Here is a 23,218-nt window from a genome sequence, read left to right as displayed (position 1 = left end):
ATAAAGTATTTGGCTGTCATAATTGGGGTCATTGAGTTTATTGGTTAAATATTAAGGGAAATCTTAACTCATTATTATTTTTATACTTATTACATTTTTTGTTTGCTCAGAACTAAGATACTATAATAAGCAATTTAAATGAATTGGTTGTCTTGGAAACATACAAAACATACAGGGCAGGAGAGGCTGATGGCCAGGAAAGGGAAATTCTGAACCTATATTTCAGACTACAGGGCTCCTGTTAATTTAAAATTATTTTACTGTGTGCTTTTTTCAGTGACTTAGTCTGTTTTATTCAACAGAAGCATATGTTGTGCAAGAAAACAACTTATAACTCATCACGTCCGTCCTACTGGGCTGTCCAGTGATAGTTAAATCCATAAAATGAAAGCTGTGCATTTCTTTTAGGTTAGTTAAAGGTATTTTATTCTATTGCCCTTCAAATAAATACTCCGCACTTGGACATCTTCCAACTTACAATGTCTTTCAGTCGGAGTGTTACTTAGAAATATATTACCGGAAGTCTCGGATGGATTATAGTTAACTTAACAAAAGGCGCACTTCAATGCCAACTTTCCTGGAGCGCACAGGCGCACTGTTCACTTCCAAGCACGTCTGCGTGGAACTGAGAGCACTTCATGCTGCAGTCAGTTCTGAAGAAACATTTTTATTTTTTATTTTTTCCTCACCCATAACACAGAGTTAAAGACTGGAGGCTTTGCGCAAAGCGCCAGTGCGCCTGGTGACTTGCGTTTACTTTGTCAGTGAATATTTCTGTGGAAATATTTGGACTGTTTGGTGGCAGGTTCGGCACAATTATAATGTGGGGGATCCATAGGACTCGGTACGCAGACTGCAATGGCTCTGAAGCAAGTAAGGAGGCAGAAATTGTGGTGAACATCGGCGGGGTGAAACAGGTGTTGTATGGGGACGTGTTGAATCGCTACCCGGAGACTCGACTGTCAGAAATGGTAGACTGTTCGCTCAAGTCCTCTGAAGAACTATCTTCACTATGTGATGATTATGACCCCGACACGGGAGAATTTTATTTTGACAGAGACCCTGAAGCATTTAAATGCATCATTGAGTTGTACTATTATGGCGAGATTCACATGAAAAAAGGCATCTGTCCAATTTGTTTCATGAAAGAGATGGAGTTCTGGAAAATTGACTCGGATTTTCTAGATGAATGTTGTAAAAGCCACCTAAAAGAGGTAGAGGATGAACTTGCAGAGATTGCTGAGAAAGTAAGAACTATCCTTGTGGACCGAGAGGGAGATCCTTCTGCAGGAGGATGGCAGCGCTTTCAGATATCGCTCTGGAGGCTGATGGAGAAGCCAGAATCCTCGCTGCCAGCGCACATAATCGCTATAGTTTCTTTCATCTTTATCCTCATTTCTTCAGTTGTTATGTGCGTTGGGACCATCCCCGATCTGCAGGTTGAAGACTCAGAGGGTAAGCTCACAGAGCACCCAACTCTGGAGGTCATAGAGACTGTGTGCATCGGCTGGTTCACTATTGAATACATCCTTCGCCTGATCTCCTCCCCAAATAAAATAAAATTCGTCCTGGCTTTCATGAACATCATTGACTTCATGGCGATCATGCCCTTCTTCGTGGTGCTGATTCTGACCTCCTTCGGCGCGGGAGTAATGGAGCTGGCGAACGTGCAGCAGGCTGTGCAGGCTTTACGCATAATGCGCATTGCGCGCATTTTCAAGCTGGCTCGCCATTCCTCTGGACTCCAGACCCTCACATCTGCCCTGAAGAGTAGCTTTAAAGAGCTTGGACTGCTCCTCATGTACATGGGCGTGGGGGTCTTCCTTTTCTCTGCATTAGGCTACACCATGGAGCAGAACCACCCTGACACACTGTTCACCAGCATCCCACAGTCGTTCTGGTGGGCTGTGATCACCATGACCACCGTTGGCTATGGGGATGTGTACCCCAAGACCACTTTAGGTCGGTGTAATGCAGCCATCAGCTTTCTGTGTGGGGTTATCGCCATAGCGCTGCCCATTCACCCCATCATCAACAATTTTGTCTTGTTCTACAACAAGCAACAGGTGCTGGAGACTGCGGCCAAACACGAGATTGAACTGATGGCGTTGCGCACCGGCGAAGGCGAGCTGACGGCTTTACCCGGGGCTCATAAACACATTTGCGGCGCCGGGGTCTGGGACAGCTCAATGGACTCCTGTCAAAGCGATAAATACATACCTTTGCTGAAAGATCCCAGAGGAGATGCAAGAATCCGGACCCCAAGCATGGAAACAAGCTTCGAGAGCACAGCCGAGGCCACTGAATATTTTATCTCATGAAAAGAGAACACATCAACAGGATAACATCACACGAATCGTTCATTGCATAAGTCACAAATGTTGGGTAGCGATACGATGATGTTAAGACTGTAAATAGCCTTGTAGAAATAATAACACCGCAATGATGCATTCTTTAAATGGACATATGTGACTTGATGAGCTGCGCCTTTGCGCAGTGAGTCGTACTGATTCAACAGCCAGTTCACGGATCCCCCAGTCTTATATAACAACCTTATACCTGTATTATTTCACACGTATACTGTAGACTGCTCTGTAGCTTATTTCTCTGTGTATCACCATTATTTATTCATCATTGATATTTTTTTAAAGAGAGGCACACAGCTTCTTTAGGGGAAATCATGAAACATCACAACAAAGCTGATATAATTCTACACATTTCAGCGAAGTCACAGGTTGCTGCTAGATTTGGCTACATGAAATGAAACCAGGAGGGTTTGTCATTTCTATCTGTGCCTGTGATCTGCATCAGTAAGATTTCTGTATCTGACGCTGTGCGACTGTGAGGTAATATATACGCTATAAGATAAAGCTCTTCTTGTGCGCAGGAATAAAGCAGCAGCTCTGTCATTTGCCAGAATTCCTTGTTGAGCTCATGTTGCAAGCATCGGGGACCTCACAAGCTTCTCTGGCTGCGGGACATATTCTTATAATGGGTTTAAATTTTGCAGCAGCTGTCACCTCTCTCTTTATGTTCAGAGGAATCAACTTGAGGTTATGAACAAGAGAAAGAAGCAACAGGCGGTGAGGTTAAACGAATGGCAAAAGTAGGTTATTAATAAAAACCAAAACGAATGAAAAATGAACCGAGCTGTCTGGAAAAGCGTGTCAATGCATTGCTGTTCTCATTTTGATTAAACTTGAAAGCATGCTGCATTTCTTTTTTCATTCGTGCCTTTTAAAGGTGAACTCTGGTTTAGTGGATGCTATTTAAAGGTGAAATTTTCACACCATTTGAAAGGTCTCAGCTCCTTCACCATTAGTCTGAGTGACATGAAACTTGCTGCACAATTAGAACAGTCATCATAATAATTACTTAGCACAGCAGGAGGGGTTATATTTAGAATCTGACATATTTCATTTGAACTTCATGTCTAACATGTCACATAGCAAACTGCTGAAAGATTTTTATGTTAGTTTATTCTGAACATCTAAAATGAACTATTTTGAATTTTATTATTAAGCTGTGTGCATGGACACCACATAAAAATGATGACAACAGTGATGAGATTTATAGCACCAAGGGGCATCTGGCGCAGATGGTTAAGGGTGTTTGATGGATGGATTCACTTAGGTTTATTTGGCAATGTAAGCACAGAGTTAAGATTATCTATTAAAACATTTTTGGATGTCAAAAGTTGCAAAAGAGTGTTTTTCAAAAACTAAAAAGAAGATATAAATACAAATTTTTTTCTGCTTTAAATGTATTTTTAGTTATACAACACTTTCAGGCCATGCCACAATGAAGAAATCGAATTATTTTAGAGAGGTCTGTTAGCTGATCTGTTAGCACACAAGCTGCTCTGAGCATTTAAGCATCTGAACATCAGGACAAAAACACAAAAACACCTTTAAACATAGTGGAGGTTTCATCATGCTGTGGGCCAGCTTTGCTAGGCACTAATGTAAATGGTCTGTACTTGTACTACTACCAAAGAATTTTAATATTAAAAATGCCAATTAGTGGGTCTCTCTGTAGGACAGCAGTTTTAAAAACACATCTAACAGTATGCAATGATGACTGGATCCAGGCGTGCTGATCTTTACTCGACTGAGAAACTTTGAAGAAGGGCTAAATTTAACAGAGCTTGAATGAAAAGCAGTTGAAGAGGGTCAGAATCAACGTCACTTCTAGATAAATAACTCTGGAGAAGTCTCAGTTTTAGGTCCCATTTTAATATTCAAGCTTAATTCCTTTCCATAATTTTTTTTTCTCTCTTTAGTTAAACTGTTGTACCATTTGAGGCCCAAAGTGGGCCCTCGAGGGTCACTGTCCTGCCAGTCTTGGATGTTGCCTACTGCAGCACACCTGAATCAGATCAAAAGCTTAACATGCTTGGGCAGCACTTGACATCAAACTGTTGAGGAAAGCCATTTCATTTGAATCAGGTGTACTGAGGCAGGGAGACATTTAAAAAACTGCTGCAGCTCTTAAGGACTGAGTTGGACACCCCTGATTTGAGAGGATCACTTCAATTTTTTAAATTTAATTGTTAGGAATCTAATTGGACTGTTTTCATCCTGTGCAATTTTATAGGGTTCAAGTGTTACATGTATTATATTGCAAATAAAGTAAAGAAAAAAAAGAACAAGAAATTAAACACTTACATTTTCAGTCGTCAAAATAATTAAGCTGTTCTGCATCCTCTTTGGGAATCACTGATGTACCCATGACTGACAAAAACAAAACTCCTATTTCAGTAAAATTCACTTAGTCAATGAAAATGTTATAATAGAGAAATACTCATACATCACATTATTTATTCATATTCAGAACGACATGATGAAATGTAAAATCTAAGCGTTGTGATTGCTGCTTTGCACACTTTGATGCTGCAGTACTGAGAAGGTTTGTGCATCTGTTGCTGTAACATGTCAGTTTGTGTTGTTAGCAAGAAGGCATTCATTCAGCATGGTTTCCTCCTCAGAAATGTTTTCCACCAAACTCCAAGTCCTAAAAGAAAGAACATGAAGGTGGTCAGGGAGAACTCAGCAGACTGTCCACCCACACATGTCCTATACAGGACTGCTATCTCCTCTGGCCAGCAGCAGATTCACACATGTCAAAGCTTGAGAGAGAGAGAGAGAGAGAGAGAGTGAGAGAAAGGGCGGCTTTGTTCACACTGACAGGTGCAGCAGGAATGTCAAAGACGTGTATTGTGTAACGGCACAATGTTCCTTTAACAGATGCACATGCAAATAAGCACATGCACTGTTAAGTTCACATTTCGAGACACAGTCACACACAAACACAAACACACACATAAACATACACTGGCATATCCAAACAACATGTCTTCTCTCCACCGCCTACCTACATGTGCTGATTAATGACTACACTTGCACATACATGCAAACACACACCTTCACCCTTTTACCCACAGTCATGTGAGATGTACTCTAAAATGACCTACGTGATCTGCTGGCTAATCACCAGTTTTTACACCCACGAGTTGGTCATCTGTTGCATTCAGTGGGTGTTTAAGATAAGCATGTACACAAAACTGCTCATTATCCCTCCACCAAAATTGTACAGTTATAAAACAGATTGCTAATGTTTGTTACTTTTAAATGTATATTATTCTAGTTGTAAATCCTTAACATTAATTTTGAGTGAAAATAGAAGAATTTCTTTTTAACAGTTCAATGAACTCATCAATATGTGGTGATTAAATTGTTATGATAATCCAATACTCAGCAGATCCTGGATGTAAGATCTTTAGATGCTTGGTGAATTGATTTTCTGCTCATAATTCCACTCGTGTTTGCATTATCTTCTTTCACAGTTCAATCCAATATTATGCAGCAAAAGATATGAGGGATTGTCAGCAACACAAACTCAATAAAATGTCTTATTTGTTCAGTGTCACACTGCAGTGTAAGCACTTCTGTATTTCAGTCATGCATCATGCTTGCAGGATGCTGTAAATAAACCCAGTATGACATTCAGCACAAACCTTTTGGTGCAGAGCAAAATAACCACGGATTTCTCTGTAAATAAACTCAAAAACATGAGGTTGCACCTGTGAAAATTGTATGTGTGTGTTTCAGGTTATCAGTGTGATCCCTAAAACTCACATGTGGTGACCAGCTGAGCCCCAGTGCCTATTGTCAAGTGTTGACGTTGTGGGATTTAAGTTACACACAACCATTTTGATGACAGTTTGGATAGCCCTCTCATTTTCCTTCTCCCTCGACCTTTAGAGAGGAGGATTGGCAGCACCTGTTCCCCTTCTAAAAATAGGAACATCTCTTGACACAAATGGACAGACAAGTGAAGGCTCAAGAGAAACCCAGCCTAATGATGTCCCGTGTTATCTATATCTCTCAACAATTGTTTTGTAGTCAAAATTTCAGACTCAGTTTTTCTGGAGAATTAAGTTTTTATAACCTGGTATGGGGAGGCTAAAACATAACAAGTAACATAAGAAAGTACCAGAAAAGTAAAGACATTCAAATTCCTATTAGACTAACAACAGATACAATCCACCTATTTCATGGATTCATATGCTAAGGGAATAAGAATGTGTGTGCACAGTTCTATGGCTTAACAGCCCGCCCCTCTGAGCGGTATCTCCGTTCAAGAGATATTTTCAGCTGCCGGAGAGGGAATAGGTAATCTCCCTGATGCCAGATTTCCAAGAGGAGGAAAAACATATTACACATGCATCATTGTGAGCTGAAATTCTCCCTCTCTCTCCCTCTCCGCCACTCTTTTTTTAAGATTAAAATTCTGAAGATGTTTTTAACAGCACTTCAACCGCAGTCGAGAGCTGCATAAAATTGCCAGAAAATAATTATTCATATTAAATGTGACCTTCTACAAAATAGCAGAACTGGACGACGTACTGAACCTACTCTACCTCTGGACAAAAAAAGGATTTACTCATCCCTAACCTGATCACTTTTAATGCATTTGTCTTGCAAACGATTCCCTTGGAAAAATTTCTAAAATTGTGGGTTTATAATAACACAAATGAAAATGTATAGAGCTAGCAGAATACAACAGACTTAAAAATATATATGAATGCATTGCAGCTTACAGTGTAAGATATTAATTTGAAGTACTTAACATGAAACTGCAAGCTGAAGACTGACCAGCGGACATGAAGTATAGCCTGTTACTGTTTGTTTGTACAGTTTATTACCCACTCGGTAATGTAATAAAACTGGAGAGGAAAACATAACTACCAGTGTAGCATGAGAAAAATGATTTGCTTGTAAAGTAGTCTCACTGGTGGGTTTCCTTTTTATGTGAATGGACTAAATGATGCAAAGCTTTCTTGCAGAGAGCTGAACGATGGGTTTTCCATTTCTGAGATTCTGCTAGAAGACAGGAAACATCCCAATGAGCCCAGTAAAACATCACCATAGTTTATCACACTTGTCTTTTCTTTACATTAAATTATGCAGTGTTACAGACACTGACAGACAAATTAAAAATATACATGAACTTATAACGAATACAGTAAATTAATGTAAGAGAGCAAAGAGTTTAATTCAGTCTGAGTGCAAAGCTCGGTATCTTGAGATCTGACTGGAAAGTTATTGCCTAATGTTTATTTTTTTCTTAATGTGAACTGAGAGGCTTTTATCATGCCTTTTGTGTAGACTCAGTTGTTCTAAGCCATTATGGCTAATGCTGAGTCTTAAGGAGGTGAGGTGATGTGGTCTTAACTCTGTGAAAACATCCATTCGCTTAATGACACAGCTGCCTGCCCATCAGTCCTTTGCTGATAATAACAAGTGTTGGCTCAGCGAAGTTACATCAGATTTTTTCTTTCAGAAAATACCTGATTAGAGTTATACTGAGTGTATCCAACCAAGAGCAATAAAATGTTTATGAACCTATTATATTAGACTTATTGTAGGTTCTCATAATACATTATTGGTTTGGTAATTGATGGTTAATCAAGCCTAATGTGGAAGCAGCTTCTGATATGTGTGCACTGTCAAGTGTTTCAAATGTATTCATTGCTTGTGTCTATTTATTTTTATCTACACTTTTATATTGTAAAGTCTTACAGCACTGAAATGAGGAAAATATTTTGTTAATCTCTGACAAAAAGCCATAGGTAATGGTTTTCCACAACATTATCTCACTAAATGTTGAATCATCCACATACAGTCATGCTTATTTAATTATAAAATGAAAGTTATAGAGTTAACCACAATGCAAACTTCATGTTGGCTAGTTTGAATGTGCTGGAAAGATGTTTTCACCTTTTTATTGTTTGATAGCCAATAAACCAAGCCTGACAAGGGCTCTAAGAGGAGTGAACACAAAGTATTTTGTGTTTCCCTCCATGTTACGGTGATACTTTTTGTAATTTTGAGTAAAAAGTAACAGATTAAAAATTTCTGTTGGTGAGTATAATAAATCAATAAATTTATATTAATTTGATTAAATGTCTAATGTGTGACGTAAACCGTGGCTGCATAGGTATGTCATACTGCTGTATGATTTTGCTGTTCAAGCCAACGAGCACTTGCACTGAGATCCATTCCGGGATCTTTTTAAGGTCTAAGAGGATCTGCTTTTTCTTATTTGAGAAGTTGTGAGGGCACAGCATCATTATTACTTCTTGTAGAGAATGGTAAAATCCTGCTTTTTCTCCACCAATCCTCATTATGTTTTTTTTTTACAGAGGATGATAACCAGCTGGGTCACTGTGTGGTTGGGGAACTGAAAACACTGGAACTTCCTCTAATGCATAGTGAAGATAAGTGGGTCTCCTTTCCTGTCATCCATGACATTTTCCAGGGATGATGTGTACATAAAGCCTCACCACTGCACTGGAGCCTTCTCTCTCATCACAGACCATTTAACCTCCCTGCCATCAGATAGGAAGTGCTACAGCATCAGAGCCTGCATTTTAAGGAGCTGCAACATTTCTTCTCCTTAAGCTGCCAGAACCATTTACCCTGCTACCACACAGCACTTTAATTTCATAACAAATCACTCCCCAAACCCACACTACACATGGTGAACAATGTACATTGCACACACAAAAACAGACAATAACATCCTGTTTTTATTTGACACATATTTACCAGCTGAGAAGAAAAAGGAAGTTGCAGGAGGAAGCATAACCCATCTTTAGAGATGGAGCCTTTCTCCTCCTTCCTATGCCATTCTAAGAGTACTTAATATCAAACAAAGACCTTACTCTTTTTATTTTTTCTGTCTTAAATTAGCAAACTGTTGAGCTATGCCTTTGAAAGTTAAATTCAAACTAGTAATGAGAATAAAAAAGTACATTCAGTTCTCTGAGGGCTGAAAAACAACGTGTAATCTCTTCTTTATATTCTAGTTTGTTCTCCAGGCAGAAGCTGCAGTGCCCCCCAGAGTAAAGTGAACTCCCATTCAGCAAATATGCATCCATAATATGTAATTTAAAAGTCAGAATCCTGATATATTCCTAAGTATACCCATGTTTTTAATGCATTGTAGGGTGTTTGCATTGTCACTCTTTGGCTTGTGTGTCTTTGCACTGCTGTTGTGCTGACTGCTTTGATCAGACCTTGTGAGAGGGAACAGCTTCAAACAACTTGTTCATAGCCAAAGCTTGTTAAAGCAGCTTTAGTTTATTTAAAAATCAATCCATTCTTTGCTGGGTTCTTTAGTAAATGAATTTAATTAAAACATTATAGACAGCTACATAAAAGAAACGTCTCTCCTGTGTACCACAGCCTGCTTTCTGAAGAGCTACAACTGCTGTCTTTTTGGTACAAGCTGTTCTTTCTTTGTATCCCTAACTTAGTTCATGTCCTTCACTGACAGACTTGACTTAGAAAATGGCTTATAAAGGGCACATTTCAATAAATCAGCCATGTTTTAGTTGCCCTTTGACATGTTTGCTGATAAATGCACAGACATCTAATTATGGAAATTGACATTGTGAGACCAAAGCTAATAGATATGACCTGCTCACTGACGGCTTGCCACTGCAAATGATCTTGTCCAGAGACAACTAACTTCTATGGATGCCACATCACTGTCCTGTAGTGGACTGCTACAACAGTGGTAGCAATCAAGGTCACAGTTTGTGAAAAAAAAGTAAAAATAATAATAATTTTCCTCTGAAATGCAAATTTATATTTGTCACATTGAAGCTCAGACAAGCATTTCCCAAGCATCAAAGTAGGTTGGCTTTATGTTATGGAAACGCAAGGCCTTGGGGCTGCACTCCTCCTGGCTTCTCTGTAGAAATGAGGTGACTGGGGACAGATTTTTGATGACTAGACTGCAAATGGAAGACGTGAAGTGTGCAAATAAATTGTCAGCTATAATTTCTAAAATCAAACAATTTGCAAATACTTGAGAAAATGAATGAAATAAATCATAACTGAAATAGAAATCTTCAGAAAGATGTCACTTACATTCTTCATTGGAGATATGATTATTCCTTTTGTGGCTTAGAACAAACGCAGTCACCCATGTTTACATTTATAAACAGGCTTATTTGTTTTCTTGCAGAAAGATTGATTACAAGATTGATCCTGTTCTTATTTAATCATTAAATGTACTTACAAGTGGTAGCCAGATAGCTTAACCTAGTACGAAATAACTGGTTAGTGAACCAAATTTACATGTAGCTATCTAAGGGTATCTACATGCAAATACAAGGATGACTGGAATGAATAATCACAATTAGGAAGGGTAAAAAAAAATTTAATGAAAACACAAACAAATGTGTTGCTTTGTACTGTCCATCCAATGACTAACTGGAAGTTATAATTCTTACTGGCAAAACAAGCAAACAAAATTATACAAAATTATACAATTATACAAAATTATACAAAATAAGTTTACAGGATTGAATTTGATTTTTATAGCAGAGCTAAATAGTCCCTCTTCTGAGGTACAGATAATGCAGCTTCAGTTGAAAAAGGTTTGGCTAGCAAAATGAGAAAATTAAAGAGGGTGACAGTGATGTAACTTTACCCGACAAAACTGAACAGCTCACTGGATGTTGCACTTTCAAAACTTTGTTGGAAATTGGTGGATTGCAAATAAAGCTGAGCTGAACTGAATTGAATTTAGATTTCTTCACAGGGGTTTGGCATCAAGGTAAAGCTGAGGAGCTCAGATATCTACCGGAAGCTCCTTGAGAGACTTTATGTTGAAAGGATCCATTGCAGAGAAAGGAGGCCACAGAACAGTTGTGGAACATGGAGGAATTACATATCACACTTCACCAGCTTAGGCTTCCAAAAAAGAAAGAGAAAATTTTGTGGAGAAGAGAAAAAAAAATCCTAAAATAGTAAAATAGTAATCAGCTTTAAATGGATGGATGGATGGATGGATGGATGGATGGATGGATGGATGGATGGCTGGCTGGCTGGATGGATGGATGGATGAAACTAATTAAAATTAAAAGCAAAATCTCCAGACTAATTTTCCACAAAAACAGTATAAGCGTGCAGCAAGTGGAAACATCTGTTCCTTATCTGCACTGCAGGAAGGCACCTTTATTCTTAATCACTGATATTTTGCATGTAACTCTCACCTTTCAATGTTCAGCGCATTTGTTAAGCTCATTAAAAGCTTTCCTCTAAGTGTGTGAAAGACATCACGCTGCCCCTGCCTTTTGGAACTTGAGGCTATTATCATGCGAGCACTTAAAGGCTTTGAAACATTCCCACTGAGCCCTTCATCAACATGCCCATGCTTTTTATCCACAATTGACAGTATTTTGTTTATCATTTAAACCCATACATTTTCAGAACCAGCATGCAATGCAGCTTCCATCCCTCCAGCAAAATGAATCAATATAAAATGTGGAAAACAACACTATCCCATGTTTTAACCTGCATCTTCATTTATCATAATCCTTCACAGATTTTCATCATCTCATTCCCCCACTCATAAATCATAGCCCCACTTGACAACGTACACATGGGAAAAGAAGCGCAGTATTGCTTTTGTGCATTATCTTATTATTGGCAAAGCGGACTGAGGTCGCTTACCTTGCTTTATGACTGGTTGAAAATGGCCTCCTAAGCTCTCTAGGGAAATGGGCTATTAGGAGACTGTTTCTAGATGGACATTGAGTTTAACAATTTGCCACAAATTGAAGCTATTTTGTTGCAGGAACAAAGATTTTTTTAGGAGGCTCTCAGCTTTGGTATTAAGAGATGTTGAAATTCAAAGAAATACTTGATATTTATGCATTTAAAAATCTGCTCACAACTAAAACTGCTGACAAAGGTACATGTAGAGGAAAATGCTGAAGGTGCAGATTTAAAAAATCTTCTCTGTGGCAAGAAAAGTACTATTGCAATTCAATTTTTAAGGATATTAAATCTGTTTTTGACTTCAGAATAATATTTAGTGACCAGAAATTTAATAACTAACCATTGCCACAGAGAACAGATGTAGCCTATTGCATTTATTTTGAAAGATTAGTTCACCAAAATATGCTTAAGAAATGGATTTCCATTCCCTTCTACTTTTTCAAAGCAGCGCTTCAGTTTTTCAGTTGATACCGAACTTTTGCAGATTTTGACAGTTTGGCAGCCCCTAACAAAGTCCCATCCAGCATCCGTCTTGCATTTTCTTCTCTGAGTTCTCTTATAAGCCAGACAGTTACTGACTAATTGTCTTATCTCTCACTCTCTCTTTCTTTTCCTTGCTTCATCTAACAATGCCTTCTTGGGTTTCTTAGCTGAAGCCATGATGCATGTCTAAAACTGCCAGTGTGTTGATATGCATGTGATGTGGTCCCATACAGCAAAAAGGAGCTGTCACATGATGCTCCAAGCTGAAACACAAAGTTGTGAAGTACAGTTTCTCAGCCATTGGATGCTGCAGGGCAAAGATGGCCGCACCCAGGATTGTGAATAAGTAATGTCAGTGTGCCATCAAAATGAGATCAGAAAAACATAGTTTTAAGGCTGGAAACTTATTTAATATTACTTTAAAAAGCTGTAAAAATGAAAGCATGTAACCTTAGTTTGAACTGTTTTGAAGTGATTAAACAGAGCTGCATTGTGTCCCCAGAGGGTGGCAGTATAGGCCATGTTGCTAGCGGCTGTAATTGACTAGAAGAAGTAGTTGTCTTAACTGGAAACAAACCTTGTGGAAGGAAAAAAACTGCATAAATACTCAAAAGGAGCTCTGTAAGTACTTATACGGAATATGTAGGGGAAAATATCATGGCTAGGAATATACGATAGTCATCTGAGCTATAGAGGTTTGTTCTTTGCAGACCAGAAACAGCTGGTGAGTCACATCATTTAGTCTTTGCAGATCAGATACAAATAAAAACAAAAAAGTGCTTTTGTTCCCCCTGCTGTGTATCGATTTTTCTTCAGAACAGGCAAAACCCACTTCACCTTCACATCCTGTGACTGTGTATCAAAATGGCAACAGGAACCCAGTTATAGTCACTTTGTATATCTAACACACACAAAGACCCACATACCACACACACTCTCAAAAAGTTTAAGTTCTCCAACTGAGGAGTTTATAGCCTACTTATGAAATTGACTGACTTTCTACAACTCTTCCAACTTCTCTTCCCCTCAGACTGTAAACATCCACTCTTTATAATGAAGATGTAATATATTCCACTGCAACAATGTACTGCAAGCAATCCTGACAGCTTTGATGTGAGGTAAGAGGAAGTATCTTCCCACAGGAAATACTATCACTAAGTCCTTTTTATGTAGCACTCTGCTATTTTTCTTTCCAGGGATGGCAGATTGATTTCCACATTACCATACACCTGCAGTCACCCACAGTGACCCACACAGGGGACAAATGGTACAATGTCCAGACACAAAGACAACGACACAGCTTTTCATCACAACTTGATGTCTATATCGCCACAATGACTCCTGGTATCCTTTATCCTAAGTTTTCACATCTGGTCACTGATTCTTTTTAACACTGAGCTAGTTTGTTGTGGTGTAGTACTGTCTGTACTGGAAGGCTTCATGCAGTGCTTGTAAACAACACTTTCACCTGTTGTAATTGTTGGAGAGGGGTCACGCTGAGGTGCCTGCAGCAACTGAAACTTGTTCACAGCTTGTTGAATCAAGGTCAGGGCTACTGAGGAATATTATATGTCACTGTTGGGTATTGGGAAGAGGTCAGGCCAACTGTTTCAGAGGTCGGGCTGAGATGGAGTAGCTAGAAAGAAAACTAACAGTTGCCATGAAATTATTGATTCAAAGCTGTGCAAGTATCTAAATATCTGCGCTTAAGTGAGTAGGAGTCAAACACTGAGCTCTCTATGCCAAGGACATCCCACTCCTGGGTCTATCTAAATAATTAAAAGAATAGTTGCACATTTTTAAAACACATTTTTGTAGGTTTTGTTTTTTGCTTTTGTTATGAAGTTACAGATGATTGTTATTTTTTCCTTCAAATTAAAAGTCATATCTTAACTTAAGAGTCCTTAACAAGTCATAGTGTACTTTTCATAAAATCAACACCATGTCATCAGCAGTATAAAATTAGCTCGAAATTACAAATACATCTTAAAATTTGTTTGTATTTAATTTGTTAGAACACAAGATATGATTATTTTTGTTTCCCTAGTATTTGAAAACCTATTTTAGTTGTGAGAGTGACTGCATGTGAATTATAAAAATGGTAATAAAAACATGGTTGTCCACTGTTGTGATGTGATGTTGTGTTGTGATATAGAGTCTTAAAAGTGGAGGATTTGTACTTCCTAAGGCCTACTGTCAAAAATCCCTCAATTACTGAACATCCAGGGGCTTCAGCCATAGATCTTCTGCATCTGTACTGAGGTCAATATTAAAGGGTAGATTAGGCAAATGAAGTTAGTTAAATGAAGAAAAATAACATCCCTCCTTTGATGAGCTCCAGTATTGACTACAACTGACAGACAACAGTGAAAGTGTGTGTGTGTGTGTGTGTGTGTGTGTGTTTAGCTGCTTCACTCAGTACATATTTCTGAAGGGCTGAGGATGTTTTTACTTGTCAAATAATTTTTTTAAAAATAACTTAAATGTGTTTTTCTGAGTCAGGGCTTTGTTTTAACACTAGCAAGTTTGACTTATTCATTTTCAAGCTCTCTTGACTATTTTGTGCTGCGTCCTGCCTCCTCAGCTGACTGAACCAGGCTAACACTGAATGTTGTTTTATATATATATATATATATATATATATATATATACACAAAATGCTTAATTGGTGCTATTGTCAACTATTTTAGATGCAAATGATAATGATGTTTGGCATTAAATATAATATTTGGTTTTAAAGCTACAAGTCAAATGCTTCATTTTAAAGGACACTTTATGCTTCCCTACATGAAAAGTAAACTAAACAAATAATTTCAGTTTTTCTTTTCAAGTCCTAATCCAACAGAAAATAATAAAGAAAGCAAAACCAATCTAGCTTATTGCCATGTAATTACTACTCTAAAATGGTTAATGAGCAGCTATTTGAGGTGATCATGCCTCCATTATTGCAGCACTAATTCAGAAAAGGGTACAGTCATTTTCAAGTGTGTAAAAACCGTGCCCCTGTCCTTTTAGATATCATTGTCAGTCAATCATCATTAGCAGTTACTAAGGCAGTGCCCCTAAGAGCAGGCACCATTCCTCCGTACAAATCCGTCTCATTTATCCAGGAATGTAATGCTTGCCACTTATAAATGTCCAAGCCTGGAGGGTTCACAGGAGCAGATGGAGATTAAATGTCTTGCCCTAAAAGCCGCAATAGTTGTTAAACTAAAGGAGAGTGCTCTCTTTCCCCAAAACAGGTGCTCACATTTCAAATTCTCATAAAAGGGAATTAGGAGTCGAACCATCCACCCCACTTCCTCAACCTTTAACCTCGAGGATGCAATTCAGAGCGGTGGAATGAAAAACATACATCAGACCTCTCAAGTTCTCCTTCCACTCTTTGGGGGAAATTGATGAGCAAGGTTTAATTTTTATAAGTAGCAGGATCTAGAGGCTGAAATGTTTTAAGTTTTATAAGTGTAATAAATTATAGTTTGGTGCACTTAATGTGATCAAGGCTTGAGGAGTGGAGTGTGTGGGCAAACTGAAGAGATATGCACACATACACTAAGGAGAGAAAAACTAAAGAAAGAGAAAGATGGAGAGATTTAAACACATCCAGAAGAGGTCAGCTGCAAGATTCTGCTATTGCACTGCCCACACACACCCACATGCTCAACATCATTAAAAACAAAAGAACAAAATTGGAACAATGCGGCAACATGGGAAGCAACCACCAAGTGAGACAGAAGAATTTTACAAGAGCACTGATTTCTTGATACTTTATTTATTCCTTCTTGTTTTTTCTTTTTGTTGCAGCCTTTTGAATTTTCTCTTTCTCATTCATAAAACAGACATTTAATACAGTGCAATGACTTACACATTTTTATTGTGAGTTTATACCAAGCTGACTCTCAGTTAAAGATGCTACTTGTTGATGTTTCAGAGTCTCAGGGGTAACACAGGTCACCTCCTCCAGAAAAAGAACATTTTCAGGATTAACAGCGAACCATTTCCACATATATTCCATCTTCACATCACACTCCCAGGGGTTCTTTGTTAGGATCATCCGGAAAGAGGGTTTTGTCCTGTCTAGCAGACCTGTGGGGAGGTGCCGTAGCCTATTTTGATTTAGCAGCAGAAACTCAAGGTGCTGCAGACTCTGCAGGAGGGTTGCTGGCAGTTCATTGAGATGATTCTCCTGCAGAAACAGTTGTTTGAGTTTAAGGTTGTGTGCAAAGGTTGTGGGTTTCAGAGAGATTAATTTGTTCCCAGCAAGGTTTAGAGTCTCCAGGTGGTGCAGGTTTTCAAAAGTATCAGCCTGTAGGTCTTGGAGATTGTTATCACTTAAGTCTAGATTCTGCAGATGAGGCAGCTTCTGGAGCAGAGCAGCTGGAATGCTGGTTAAAAGATTCCCTGAAAAGTCCAGCCAGGTAAGACTGCTGTTGTCAGGAAACCATGCTGCCTCTGCTTTTTCAAACTGGTTACTTTTCATCACCAGGCTACAAAGCGAAGCATGACTGAAGAAGTTTGGAGGCAGCTCAACCAGTTGATTCCCTGTAAGATCCAATGTGTCCAGGTGAGGCAAAACACCTAAGAGCTCTGAAGGTAGGTTTCCCAGGTTGGTATAATACAGCTGGAGGTAGTTCAGGAGGGGCACAGCACTCAGATGACTGGCTGTTATGCTGCTGAGGTTTGTAGATTGAATGGACAATCGCGTGATGTTGGGAGATAAAACAGTTATAGGGAAATGTGTGAGGGAGCTATGACTGCACACCACCTCTGCAACTGAAGGTGAAAAGGTGCAGGAGCAAAGATCTGGACATGAGTGTGTACCTCTTCTTTGGTAATCAAATTCAGCCAGAGCCGTGAAGGTGAGAAGCATCAACAATTTCATTTTTGAAGCACAATACTGAGAAACAAAAGAAAAAAATATCTATGAATATATTACAAATTATTAATACATAATTACACAAAACTGTGAAAATGTTCTGAAAATGAAAACATTCTTACCTGAAAGTTACAGCAATATTCCTTCTAGTTTTGGTCACAGCTTGTTTTAGAGTGTTGTTTTTGTCAGTGAGTCAGAACAAGATGTTGCAAGAGGCAAACAAAGGCAAGCAAACAAACCAGTTGTCTGAAGTTCCTGTTTTCTGTTCTTTCTAAAGTAAAGATGTTACCACACATAAATCAATATATTCTTTTTTGATTCCTGCAAAGAAAAAAGTGTGTATGTTAACAAACTGTGTATAATATTGCTATGTGGAAAAAATATTTTAAAAATTGCATTTAAATTGATCATTTGATCCATTTTGGTGATTTAAGTATAACTTAATAATGGAAGTGTTTACGGATATTGAAATAATTTCTAATACACCTCGTATATTAACTGAGAGGACCTCAGAATTAACCATGTAGCTGGGTTTTCCAACATTTCTAATGTCTTGCAGACTGTAATGACTTCAAAACTGTGAAATTGCAGACAAATATGGTTAAAATTAGACTTTGTTCAGGAGTACTTAAGAAAGCACTGAAGCTGTATATTCAACAAAATGTGTGATAATAATATTTTTTGTTAATTTATTTTGTTCATACCAAACCAAATTACTACTGACAATATCAATGTGAAGACATTTTAAATTCTCCCTTCAGATAACGATTAAAATATTTTGGGACAACTATGTAGTTCAAACTAATCGCTTGTATTTCACAGATGTTTAACATAAGTTTGCTAAACATTAGATGTGTGTAAAAATAGCATTGTAATTCCATTAATAAATTACCTTAATTCAGTTTGGTTAATAAGGGGAAATTTGAGCCAAATCAGCTTCACTTATACGTCTCAATTATGAAGATCCAGACGTTGCTGGAGTATGCCATGGCTGCTGTTACAAACACTGACTTTCTGTTCTAAGAGCAGCAACAACATCACAACTCCAACCAACATAGTGTAGTACAAAAACATGAGCTGATATTGTTGTACAATTTGATAGCTTGTAAAAAAAATGCACTGCATATGAATTGTTTTTCTAACAGGGGATCAGGTGTTCATTTCATAGTGTATTTCTAGCATCCACATTCAGAATCAGCATGAGTGAGTATAACTGAATAACTGAAGGTACACTGGCTCAAACTGTGCCTAAATGAATTCATTTTATTCAAACACACTTGATATAAATAGACTTAAAATATGGGCTGCTTCCAGTAATTCATACTCCCACAACACTGTCGATAAGTGTGCTATCATCTAATATATGAGTGACTTTCTAAAAGTCTTATATCTGGCATTTCATCTGCATGATATAAAAAAAAAGATGTTAACTAATTCCAGCTCACATCAAATCACTCAAATCACAACTTTACCCTCAAACTGGATATTTAGTGAGTTTACTGTGCAGTATTTGTATATTGGTATTTCCTCAGAAGAAAACCCTTTACATAGTCTTCATTTATTTGCACAGTTTATGACACTTTATTTCAGTTAAGTATGAAATTTATTTACAACCGTGTATGAATTCCACCAGCTGATTAGCTTAGCTAAGAACAAAGCTTTGAAATGAGAGCTAGATTCTTCATGTAAAGAGTTGCTCAACAAAATATGTGTTTATTCGAATACTAGAAAAGATAATAGCATGTGGTCTAGAGGTTAAAGCCTTTTTTTTATTATTTGGTCAAATCTAGGCTAGCTGTTTGGATAGTATTTTTAATGCTAAGCTAAGCTAAGCTAAGCTGCATGCTATCAGAAGAATATTCATTCTCTTATTTAAAGTTTTCTTAGCCAACATTTTTTAGACAAATTATGTAAAGACTGGATTTCACAAATATATTTTATATCTCATTTAATCAAACACTTATTTAAAACAGAACATTTAACTGACTAAAATTTTAAACTGTTGTCACAGGCTGCATTAAACACATTTTGATATCAAATGATAGCTAGTGTAAGAAAAGACTTCAGGAAAGCTTAAATTCATTTTCTGTCAGGGACATGACTGAGCGCCCTGCCAGTAGCTCAGGTAATGCGCATGTTATGGTTTCTGCCAAGAAGACCTTCTTCTTGTTCTTCTGAAGCCATCTCCAGAGGTACTCCACCTTCCCATCACACAGTAGTGGATTGCCAGTCAGGTCCAGTCCATCGTCCTCCAGGGAGTTCAGTGGGTCAAACAAACCTGTTGGAATGTGACTCAGCTGGTTGTCATCCAGACTCAGGTGTGTGAGCTGAGTGAGCTCCTGAAAAATGTTTGAGGGGAGTTTATTGAGCTTATTTTGGGAGAGAAACAGAGAAGTGAGGTTATGCATTCTCTGAAATACAGATGCATCCAAAGTGTTTAGCTTGTTGTTCTGCAGGTTTAGACGCCCAAGTTTGGTCAGTGGGTCCAGAGAATTTGATGATAGTTTCTCCAGACGATTGTTAGACAAGTCAACATTCTCCAAATTGGGCAACCTTTGAAGCAAAGTGGTTGGGATTTTTGATAAATGGTTTCCAGATAAGTCCAACCAGGTCAGGCTGCTGTTGTCAGGAAGCCACTCTGCATCAGCTTGGTTAATCAGATTATTTTTCAGCACTAAACTACGGATTACAGCATGGCTGAAGACATCCGCAGGCAGATTGCTCAGTTTGTTTCCTGTTAAATCCAAAGTGTGTAGATGGGGAACGCCCCTGAGAAGATGAGAGGAAAGGTTCTCCAGATGGTTTTCATTTAAGTGAAGCTCTTGCAGCAGCGGTGTGGCACTGAGATGCTGTTCGGAGATGGAGGTGATATTTGTGAACTGGATTGTCAGCATGGTGGTGTTCTCTGGGAGACCCTCAGAGGGGTATTCTATCAGAGGAACATCATTACAGACCACCTCCATTCTTCTGCTGTAGCATTTGCAAACAGCTGGGCAAGAAAGACTGCCATGGCAGAAAACTGCCAAAAATACAACAGCAAGAACACAGCCGGACTTCATGTCTATAATAGCAGACAAGGCACAGACAGAGAATTAAATAGGATGAGGAAGGTATTGCAAAATGTTTTATTGCAAATAAAATAGGTGACAAATCCTTTCCAGCTCATGCACAAGATGTTCTAACTTACTGTTTTCTAGCCAAATGGGTGTCAGCCAGGGTACTCTGCGTGTCTGATCCAGTAACACTCACTTGGAAATGGTATAACGTGGGGGGAAATCCTCCAACCTAATCATTACTTATTGCGTCAACAAGGATTCGTGATCGTTATTTGTCAAGGGCATGCACTTGCAACAGATTGAGTAACATGCAGGGAAAGTCCAAAATCTAGACACTCAGTACTTGTTGGTTTGTCAAACAAACTACTAAAGTCCTGTTGAAAAATAAATGGCTCTGAATTGTGATGATGGCCATAATAGAAAGTGTTTACTCAGCAGTAGAGTGAAAAAGTCACATAAAAACACTTTGGTCACACAAAAGTTATTTAGTGCTAAACAGTGTGTCCAGTTGTTAAACAGTGTGTTACAATTACACAAGCTGTGCAATATGGAACAACTGAAAAATATCATCAGCTAATGGCACCAAAATAATTAAGTACAATAGTCATAGTGTGTTAAACATATAAACCAATACACAACAAATTAGCATACACTAAAAAAAACAAAAAAAAAAAAACAAACTAAAAAAACAAACAAAAAGAAAACAAAAAAGCAATTTTGGGGCTCATTTCACATTTCAACTACATTTACAGTTATTTCTTACTACATCTGTACTTTAAAAATCTAACATATTTGTAATGTGAAATTTCAAAATGATTTTTGGGTGAAAAGAATATCATGCTAAAAAGGGAGCAATAGCTTACATACTGGCTAGTTAGGTAATCCAACATAAAAGGGCAACAAGTGCAGAAAGGACATGGGGAGAGAAAAAAAAAGCCTAAAATATAAAAAAAAAGTAGGATAAAAATGGAAGAAATTCAAGTGTGCACTCTGTAAGCTCAACATACAGACTTCATGACAAGAAGCTCCTTCCAGAAGGAGGCTGTGTGCCACCTGAGATCTGAGTACAACAAACAGGTACAGAAGGTTTAATTTATGGTGATTTAACTGGAACATACAGTCGCACAGAATGGCTTAAAACCTGCAGTATGAAATATGATTTTGGCATCTGGGCAGCAAGATGAACCATTACATTATGTATGATGGGAGCCAGTTGGCTTTAGGGTGTTTTGAAAGATTTATTTCAGTCAAACCCACTCACTCCACATGCACTTGTGAGATAGGGACAGACCTATTCTTGTATAGTTCAAACAGTCTCTTAAAACACTCAGTCTGATATTTGACAGGATGGATCAGTACAGTATTACTGCAATCTGTCTCCGTCTATAATACCCTATGTATTACCACTGAATTCATAACATTATAGTAATGTTAAGTGGTCAAAACTCAATACAAAGATTTGTACATGTATTTTCTGTCATCTTTAATCAATGGGGACCGCATGGCTCAGTGGGTAGAGTGGTCGTCCTGGAGCCCAAGGGTTACCGGTTTGATCCCAGCCTGGAGAGCTCAAGTCAATGTGTCCCTGAGCAAGACACTGAGCCCCTAAATGCTACTAATGGGTTGTGGTTAAGGGCCTTGCATGGCAGCTGTATTTGGATAAAAGTGCTATATAAGTACAGACCATTTACCATTTTTACACTAAGAACCAAAATCAAACTAATTCATGAGTTTTTGCCCTTTTGAGAAAACAACTAAATCAAATGTAATACTTTTTGTTGGGTGACTTTGAAAGTGGCATGGTTGTTGGTGCCAGACAAGCTAGTCTGAGTATTTCAGATCTGGTGGGATTTTTACACAGTGAGCACCAGTTGTCTGGACGAAAATGCCCTATTGATATCAGAAGTCAGAGGAGCATGGGGTCGCCAAAATTCAACAATCAAAGGTTGGAAAAAATTGCCTAATCTGAGAAGTCTTGATTTCAGATGCAACATTTAGATGGTAGAAAGCATGAAAGCATGAATATAATGGTGTGGCATCGTTTAGGCCATATCCATCCCCTTATTACCCGAGTGTACCAATCTTTTGATGCTATCTTCTAGCAGGATAATGCACTATGTCACAAAGCATGACAAAGTTCCCTGTACTCCAGTAGAGCAGTGGTTCCCAACCTGGGGTCCAGGACCCCCAAGGTGTCCCTGAGTTTTTGAACATTAGAGCCATTGTGATTAATGTCCACAAATTGTCCATATTTTAAGGAAAAAAAAGTAACAGGGCTCAATCAGCATACATTATTTATGGTGAGAATCTCACTTTTGAAAGCCTAAAACCAAACATGGTTTCAGCACAGGGTGGAGCAGGGGGTCCATAGCATTTTAGTATATGCATGAAGGGGGTCCCTGAGAAAAAAAAGTTGGGAATCACTGCAATAGAGCATGTTTGGGATGTGGTGGAATGAGAGCTTTGCATCATGGATGTGTGACTAAAATATCTGCTAATATGGACCAAAACATCACAGGAAACACCTTGTAGAATATATGCCACCAAGAACTGAGAAAGTTCTGAAGGAAAATGGGGGTTCAACCAGGGAACAGCAAGATGTACCTACTAAAGTGGTTGGTGAGTGTATATCATTTCTGCTGTGCTGGAGTATTTACATTATCCTCAAAGATGATTGCAGATGTCCAGTAAATGTGTCATTGAAGCAACTAAAATACATAGGC

General features: G+C 38.3%; 3 protein-coding genes across 3 annotated transcripts; 1 reads left to right on the top strand and 2 right to left on the bottom strand.

The window, feature by feature from the left end:
- The first annotated feature begins 597 nt into the window (after positions 1-597).
- On the top strand, positions 598-3,213 carry LOC121634174 (potassium voltage-gated channel subfamily F member 1-like). Its single transcript, XM_041976682.1, has one exon. The coding sequence runs from the start codon at positions 822-824 to the stop codon at positions 2,319-2,321; it is 1,500 nt and encodes a 499-aa protein (XP_041832616.1). The 5' UTR covers positions 598-821; the 3' UTR covers positions 2,322-3,213.
- A 13,102-nt stretch (positions 3,214-16,315) lies between these two features.
- LOC121634177 (phospholipase A2 inhibitor-like) lies at positions 16,316-18,512 on the bottom strand. The gene is made up of 2 exons (XM_041976689.1): positions 17,562-18,512; positions 16,316-17,460 (listed from the first exon to the last, which is right to left on the bottom strand). Exon 2 carries the CDS (start codon positions 17,443-17,445, stop codon positions 16,435-16,437), a length of 1,011 nt encoding a protein of 336 aa, XP_041832623.1. The 5' UTR covers positions 17,446-17,460; positions 17,562-18,512; the 3' UTR covers positions 16,316-16,434.
- An 83-nt stretch (positions 18,513-18,595) lies between these two features.
- On the bottom strand, positions 18,596-20,724 carry LOC121634178 (leucine-rich alpha-2-glycoprotein-like). Its single transcript, XM_041976690.1, has 2 exons — positions 20,627-20,724; positions 18,596-20,500 (listed from the first exon to the last, which is right to left on the bottom strand). The coding sequence occupies exon 2, from the start codon at positions 20,496-20,498 to the stop codon at positions 19,503-19,505; it is 996 nt and encodes a 331-aa protein (XP_041832624.1). The 5' UTR covers positions 20,499-20,500; positions 20,627-20,724; the 3' UTR covers positions 18,596-19,502.
- Positions 20,725-23,218: the final 2,494 nt, after the last annotated feature.

The sequence above is a fragment of the Melanotaenia boesemani genome, chromosome 22 (assembly GCF_017639745.1).
Source record: "Melanotaenia boesemani isolate fMelBoe1 chromosome 22, fMelBoe1.pri, whole genome shotgun sequence".
Classification (NCBI taxonomy): domain Eukaryota; kingdom Metazoa; phylum Chordata; class Actinopteri; order Atheriniformes; family Melanotaeniidae; genus Melanotaenia; species Melanotaenia boesemani.
Note: the sequence above shows the minus strand (reverse complement) of the source record. Positions and strands in the feature narration are given on the sequence as shown.